The sequence below is a fragment of the Sinocyclocheilus grahami genome, unplaced genomic scaffold (assembly GCF_001515645.1).
Source record: "Sinocyclocheilus grahami isolate Dianchi unplaced genomic scaffold, SAMN03320097.WGS_v1.1 scaffold65.1, whole genome shotgun sequence".
In the NCBI taxonomy this organism is placed as follows: domain Eukaryota; kingdom Metazoa; phylum Chordata; class Actinopteri; order Cypriniformes; family Cyprinidae; genus Sinocyclocheilus; species Sinocyclocheilus grahami.
In genome coordinates this window covers 1,601,215-1,609,872 of record NW_015505244.1, presented here as the reverse complement: position 1 = coordinate 1,609,872, position 8,658 = coordinate 1,601,215, and the positions used below count along the sequence as shown (strand labels likewise).

Sequence of the window (8,658 nt, the reverse complement as noted above, 5' to 3'; positions counted from 1 at the left end):
CCAGCTTCATGCAAACCTCAACTTCAATGTTTTTTCCCAGACTCGGTCTGAATAATTTTTGGTCCCAAATTTTACTGGTAGTCCACTGTATGAAGAATTTTTTGGTATGATTTGTTACAGTTTACTTTATTTTGCTATCCTCACTTACATAAATGAACTATAGTGTCGTGCACCCACTAGTAAAAAAAGGTCTCTGAATAATTTTTGGTTTGACTGTATATCCTTCGGTTATTTTCACACTTAATTATGCCCATTACAATTTATTTTACAAGTTTTTGTTACTTTCACTGTATGGTACATCATCTTTAATTTAGTAGCATTAGATGTTCTCCATTGCAGCGGCTCAGTACTGTTATCACGCACTTTGTTGGAATAATGCAGGGAACCACTCCTTATAAATCTCCTAACTGGGATATTTTCAGAGATATTATTCATCTGAAACGTGCTGCGATTTATATTCCAAAGCCTCTCATATAATGCAGAAACGCTCAAGCAAGCAAAACACGCGCAACGCGTGCATGTATTTGTACTGATACAGAATGAGAGGGAATAGTACAGCCTAGCGCATTTCACACAGGTTGCTAGATTCACTTTCGCCAGAAAGTCGTGTATGCCTAAGGTTGAAAATAAATGATGTTTATAGTGAATGCCCCTATAAATGGTCTTATTTTTACGATTTAGTTTTAATCCAAATGATGCGTGTGCTAAGTGAGTGAACATCAAAGATCACACAACAGAAGTGTGCGCGCTCTCTCTCTCTCTCGCTCTCTCCCTACCGTTAAGTAACTAGTGCATTGTTTTACTTGATTTTTACATTGTTTTACTTGTTTTTTAAACTTTCAAGTGATGTCTGTGAGAAAGGTATATTCACTCGACAAGCTCGTGCATCTGCGCCGCCACGTGCTCAATCCACTCAGCGTGCTTTGTTTATCAGCTCGCGCATATCAGCTATACAGGCGTTAATACTGAATGTTTAACGTTATATTCATTGCATACATATACTTCGTAGTAGACATCCTTAACTCCATTCTGCTGTCTATTGTTCTGTTGTCGGTGTTTCTTTGTTTGAATATGGCGCTTATCACATGCTGTGTGGTATCAGCGTTTGGTATCGGGGCATTTTAACGAGTACGAGTACGAGTACAGGAGCTCAGTATTGGGTCCGATACCGATACCAATATCGGTATCGGTGCATCCCTAATAATTTGTATTTTAATTTCATAATAAATTACAGGCAGTAGCTTTAAAGTAGGCTGACAAGGAAGTACAATGACACAACACTACAATATCAAACAGACACTGACTGAAAACACACAAGTGGACTCCTAGATGAATGAAATGTCAGAAGGACAGACCGATAGTCAGTCAGGTGTGCGCTGAAGACAGACGGCTCAAAATAAATTGGGTGAAACTGGAGATAAACCAGTGGACAGCAGACAGGCATTAGTGAGTAATGACAGATCTACAAAGAGGTTAAGTTGTTGTTGGGGCGTGTATGTGTGGCTTTGTGTAACGTCTCTACTGTAACTGTCCTCTGTGTCTCAGGTTACTCCTGTAGGCTGGTGTCACATGGCATGTCCCTCATCATCATCAATGAAGATTCCCTGGATGTGAGTACATATTGTGTTTTTATATGTGTGTGTGTGTTAGTAAGTGTTCTCAGGCTGTCTCTGGAGGACGCTGGGTGTGGACAGGTGAGGGAAGTGTGTGTCTTTGTTCTCGTACAGGTGAAGGTAATTAAGGTGTCTGGTGTCATCATTGAGAACATAATGAAAGCGTGATGGATCGTATGGACACACATATGAGCAGAACACACACTCATATATGTTATGACATAAAAGCACATGAGAAAAAGCTGAAAAGCACACACAGGTGATTTTTCAGCTAGAGGAATGTTACTGTTCTCTAGGATGATTTTAAAGTAAAAATGCTTCATCATTACAGTTTTAAAAGGTGAATTATAATAGCTATCAATTTTATTGTGTCTCTTTGATAATGTTTTCCTTATTTTTCAACCACTCTCTACTTCGTCAACCTCTCTATTTTTCTCACACACACACAAGGCTAATTACTTCCAGGCAAAGTAGTCATACTAGGGAGCTCGTAAAGTCTCAGATCTCTGAGAACAGTCGGCCAGACGGCAGAGCGTCACACACATATAAGCACATTTCATATTTCCTCGTTTAGAATGGAACATTGATAATGGTTTGTAAAAAACACTGTTGTCAGATTTTTGGCTTATTTTGTTTCCAGTTATTCTGTTTGTGAAATGAAAACGGTATGTTCAGATGGGTTGGATATAGACTTTAAGAGGCCATGCTATATTGTAAATATAATTATGGCTAAAGGGTATTGTTGCCCTTTCGGTAGCACCGAATTGCTTATATCAAGCCCCCAAGATCCGTTTTCGGATGAGAAGCATGAGTTTGCGCGAGTGCCGAATGTTGCATGTGATTAAAAAAGGTTGTATCGATTTAAGATGCTATAACATTGTGACCCTTAGCAATAGTCAGAACATGTTGAAAATACACTTCTGTCAGTAATGTTTTGCATCATATGCCATTCTTTTTCAGCAACAGTATGTTCATGAATTCATGGAGTTACGTTATAGTTGTATAATTTCCAGCTCGCTTTGATAAAGAAAACAATAATTTTAGTGAACAAAAAAATCTCAAAGAAAATGTAACGTTTTATGTAAAAAGAAATATAAAGATAGATATGTGGATATACCTGTATCCAACCGTTAAAAAGTTTGGGCTCTGTAAGATTTTTTTTTTTAATGTTTTTTAAAGATGTCTCTTATGTTCACCAAGGCTGTATTTGTTTGATCAAAAATACAGTAAAACAAGCAGTCAAATGTTATATTAAATATAATTTGATGTTAAAATAATACTGCAAAATACTATTACAATTTAAAAATTGTGCTACATATTTAAGCACAACTGCTATGATGAATTGACCAATCAGCATCCAGTGCCGTGTCACTTTTTTATTTTTTTATGTTAAAAAAGTGTGGCAAAAGTTCATGCTCAGTGTGAACTGGCCTAATTGGCTCAATCTGAAACCTACAACCTGGCATCACGTTTTTGTGTTTGCAATGGATGGCAATTAATAAATGAAAGTGTTGTTTTTGTTCTGCCTCTAATGGGCAGCCATTTGCAGTAATCAATATTGTGCTTTTGAAAATTGTCCAACCACGTTATGGGATTTATTAAATGAGTGTTTAATGGCATTTTATTTGTACGTTTTATGCAGCTAGTAAAAAAGCATAGTAAAGATTGACATTTGAGAAGATGGGCAGCTTTCGTCTCGGTTAAAATCTCCAAAGGAATTCTTTCTTATCTTACCAAGCTCTTAAAATAACCCACAATAAGTCAGACACTGCTGGGGTGAGCCTAATGATACAGCTGTGTGTGTTTGTGTGGAAGATATTGAGTGTGTGTGTTTGTGAATGAGAGAGAGTGTGTTACAGCTGCAATTTTGTGTAACGCAAAGTTTGGCCAACACATCACACTCCTTCATGTCTTCCTGTCTTTCTGTCTGTCGTCTATATAATGCACAAATAAGTTCATCGTTGTTGATGGTGTAATTGGCCGATTTTCTCTGTCTCTCCTGCCACACAACTCCTCCTCCGTCTGTCAGCGGCTCCCAAATTTACAGGAACAGTGTGTGCATTAGAGTGTGTTCGAGCATAAGTGTGTGTGTCGGGTGAGGAGTAACATGATCTCCTTTTGGCGTTCAATCTCGTCAAAACAAATTCTGCCAGCAAAGCCTCCTGGGTAAACATGATGGCTTTTGACTCAGAGTCTGTGACAAGTTCCATCTGTCACTCTGCTGTGTGACACACACACACACACGGTTCCATTCAGACAGCTGGTGTCCTTGTAACACACACAGAGGCTTTCTTACCCAAACATTTTCTTTACCACCTTCCTTTGTCGCACATATTCTTTCCATGGTCCACACATACATTCTTACTTTCCCAGACATACACACACACACACACACTGCTGTCTGTCTGATCTTTCTGATTGGCTGCATTCCACGTTTGCTGTCACACTGTCTGCATTACGTGACTTACACAAACACACTCACTGTAATCATCATTAATCATACACACACAGTTTGTGCTCCTCTTTTCTGTGCTCTTTGTGTAATAGAAATGCTAAACACAGCACTTAGAGGTCAGTGCATGCACAAGACGGCTGACGTGATCGAAATCTCTCTGTCTCGCACCCTATTTTGGGGCCAGGTATCACACAGGTATCCACATGTTTGTTTGTTTGTTTTATACGTATGGGGCTGTTTCTGGCATTTAAAGGGGTAGCTCACACTAAAATGAAAATTCTATTAGTATTGTCTCATAGTTTGCTGTCGTTACATATTTGTATGAGGTTATTTTGTCTGTGAAATATAAAAGATGATCATTTTGAAGGTTCATGCAGCTATTTATATACAATGATAGTTCGTAGTGACTCCAAAACCAAACTTAAAAGTGCCATAATTGTAGTTGATACGACTTGTGAACTATATTCCAAGTCGAAAACCTTGTGGTGGGATTCCCCTCCCCCTCCCTTATTTAGGCTTTATGTGGTTTCTATGAACTTTTATGGCAAGAAAGGAACTATCAAGTGAACCATTCCTTTAAAATTCTTATATAGTGAATCTAATCCAGGTTATTTATTATTCATCATATTTACTGAAAGGATAGAATATTGTTTGAAATTTCAAAGGGCATTTGAAATAAAAACAAAGCAAAAAATATGCCATTAATTCAGATTAAAACAGGGTTGTTTTGGATAATAATATATATTTAATAATTATATATTTAAAATATTAATGTCTTTATTATCAATTTAATGCATCCTTGCTGAATAATTTCTTTAAAATATATATATAAACTTTTGAATGGTTATGTGTGTGTATATATATATATAATTCTATATAATATAAAGAAATTCTAATATAAAATGTGACCCTGGACCACAAAACCAGTCTTAAGTCGCTGGGGTATATTTGTAGCAATAGCCAAAAATACATTGTATGGGTCAAAATTATTGATTTTTCTTTTATGCCAAAAATCATTAGGACATTAAGTAAAGATCATGTTCCATGAAGATATTTTATAAGTTTCCTACTGTAAATATATCAAAACTTAATTTTGATCTTAAAGCTGAATAAATAAGCTTTCCATTGATGTATGGTTTGTTGGGATAGGACAATATTTGGCCGAGATACAACTATTTGAAAATCTGGAATCTGAGGGTGCAAAAACATCTAAACACAGAAAATTGCCTTTAAAGTTGTCCAAATGAAGTTATTAGCAATGCATATTACTGATCAAAAATTTAGTTTTTATATATTTACGGTAGAAATTTACAAAATATCTTCATGGAAAATGATATCCTAATGATTTTTGGCATAAAAGAAAAATCGATAATTTTGACCCATACAATGTTTTTTTGGCTATTGCTAAAAATAGACCCCAGCGACTTAAGACTGGTTTTGTGGTCCAGGGTCACAAATATGTTTTTTTTTTTAAATATAAGCCATAGCCCCTTCTGTGTGTTTGTGTGTGTGTGTATGTGTGTGTGTGTGTGTGTGTGTGTGTGTTTGTTTGAGAGAGAGCGACCTCACTGCCTTATGCTGTTTATGACACAACTGCCTTGCCACTACACTGCCATTGAACAGATAAGGTGACCTGTCATGTCACAGCAGTTGGGCTGAATGTCTCACTCACTTGTGTGTGTGTGTGTGTGTGTGTGTGTGTGTGTGCGCCTGTGTGTGCGCCTGTGTGTGTGATTTCTCTATGAATGGAGAATGTGATCTGTGATATGTAACACCAAAGGGGCCTTTCTCTCTACTCTAAATATAAATGTGATAAGATCCCTTTCGCAGGAACCTGAGAACACAACAAAGCTGCAGTGTGTGTGTGTGTGTGTGTGTGTGTGCGTGTGCGTGCGCTTGTACAGTAGTCTTTTCTATAAATGTGTGTTTGTGAGAACATGTACTCTATTCAGTTCCCAGCACAAAGACGTACAGAAAATAACATTTAGCTTGGATCATGAAATACTTTCACTTCTGATATCTGTCAGGGAATGACGTAGAAAAATGTACAGCACATCCAAAATAGGGGCAGTCTGGAGTCTAAATGAGTACTTAATGGGTAAAACACTAGTTTTCTCGAGAGTGCTCATCAGGATTTCTAAGCAAGAGGTCTCAAAATTACAGAGTAACAATGAAACATGGGACGTTGCCTGTGCATCTCCAGCAGTTGTCCAGTAGTCTCTGTCCACTCAACCCATCCTGTCAATCAAACAGAAAGGCGGGGCATAGAGGAGAAACAATAATGTACAGTATGTGGAAAATAATAAAAAAAACTTTAAACCTTAAACCGCATAAACACATTTCATTACACCAAATACACAAAATAATGTTCTTTTTAGCAACATCATATGACCCCTTTAAATCTCATCACCATCTGAACTCATCCAACACACTGACTGCATCTCACATCATTTGGGAGACACTAATTTTGCACACTATATAGCAAGGGTTCCCAACCTTTTTTTTTTTTTGTCAGTTGAACCCCTGGGAGTGTTTGTTTGTTTTATATGTTTGTTTATTTATTTATAATTAATACCCTAGATATTTTAAGTAATGGTTTAATCTTTTGTTAATTTTAATAAATAACAATTAGACAAATTTTTAAATTTTACACATTTAAAAATTAGGCATTTTTGATTGCCAGTTCACACCTTTAAATGCATAAAAAGAATCATCTACTATAATACAATTAAATATTTACAATTAAAGTTGCTTTCAAAATATATTTTAGTGGTAACAGTTTTTAATATGGCTCATTTCAGTAACATTTTTAAATTCATTGGTATCAATAATGAACAATGAACAATACTCATATACAAATATATTTTTAATTATAGTATATTGTAGTGTATATATAGTTGTATTTTATATAATTATATGTATTATGTATTTCATGTATTAAGAAATATTTAACACAATTTTTATAAATATTTATTTAATATATATATATATATATATATATATTGTAATTATATTTCATGTATTAATGAATATTAAACAAAATTTACACATACATATATTAATTTTATACATTTTTAATTAACATTTTTAAAATAATTTCTAATCCTACTAATGAATGAAATTTATTCGTTTTTGCGTTTGTAAAGTAATAGCATGGTTATAGTCTGTAAAACTGCATGTCTTACTTACTGTAATGCAGGATTAATTCTGTGTTCAGTGTTTTGTTTGTCCCGGGATTAAGATTTGGTGACTGTTAGCGGTTCCCATGCACACGGCGCTGGCAGCCGTGATAGCGTGAGGTTTGACTGGCATGTTCTTCAGGCTTATTAGCACCTCTGTGTTGGAGTATTAGGATGTTTACTGCAATGCGAAGCTAATTGGTCAAACACACACAAACCCACTCGTACACAAACATTTAGGAGGTCATTAATATGGTCATTTAATTGTTAAATAAATAATATATGCAAACAGTCCTGTTAGTCCCAGATAAAGATTTATAAACTCTGACACATTGACACATCCTGTCTGAAGTTCAAGAGTTAATACTAAATCAAACCAGCCGTAAGTGTCTAATGGAGAGAGAGCGGAAAAGAGAGAGCTGTCTTTAATAATAAACTGGGAAATTTAGTTGTTAATGAATTACCAGTAGCAGTTTTCTTAGGCCACTGTTTATACACTAAGACACAAATACTTTGAATTTCAGCACTCCCTTGATCCATAATCGGTCTTAATTCTTCCATTACGTTTCTGTTTTTCTTTCCCTCATGTTTTCCCGGGAAAGGTGAACGCAAACAGGAATTCCTGAATGAAAAGATAAACACACACACACACATTAGCAGGCTAAACATGTTCGGGTTGAGCTGAGGAGAGGAGATGAGGAATCTTGATGGCTGATCTCAGCTCTGCTATAAAATGTTTCCAAAACCTGGAACAAGCTGCCTCCCTCCCCTGCCTACATAGGCAGCTGCCTTCTGAGGGAACATCCTAACCATCTTGGAATGCTCTACATAGACAGAAACGTAAACACAGGAGACTCAGTTTGCTAGTAGTTTCAATATATTAGCATGTTGCTAAGCTAACAATTCAATTATCATTATAAGCATACAAATACAGACAGATAATAAATAAAATATCCAATTTCTATAGGCTATTTTCAGCAAAACTTTTCAATGTTGAAAGAAATTGTACGTTTATCAATGTTTCCTGTAGCTTTGTCCACCATCTTGAATTTATTATTTGTTTTTCACTGAGCTCACTCTTGGGGAAAAAATGCATGTACTTGGTAAAAGTAAAAAGACTACTTGGGTATTAATATATGAAATTAATTTACGAATATACTTAAGTGCAAACTGAATGTAATGTTTTGAAACACTTAAATGCATGTCATTTACAATTAAATGAAAATGTATTATAGTTCAAATGTATATTACATTTCAGAATTCTATTTTTTGAAATTCATTAAAGTGTACTGACGAATGTACTGACCAGCATTTATGGTAAACTAAAATAAACCTTAATGTAATTCTATTGAAACTCATCTGTCATATATTTATATTTATATATATATATATATATATATATATATATATA

General features: G+C 35.3%; 1 protein-coding gene across 9 annotated transcripts in view; it reads left to right on the top strand.

Annotated features, from left to right (window-relative positions):
- Positions 1–8,658, top strand: part of LOC107584968 (phospholipid-transporting ATPase IB-like) — a 72,666-nt gene that overhangs the window by 39,162 nt on the left and 24,846 nt on the right. For all 9 annotated transcript variants that reach the window (XM_016271761.1, XM_016271757.1, XM_016271756.1 and 6 more), the window contains one exon: positions 1,546–1,610. In XM_016271761.1, the coding sequence (XP_016127247.1) occupies positions 1,546–1,610 (65 nt within the window). The remainder of the gene's footprint in view (positions 1–1,545; positions 1,611–8,658) is intronic.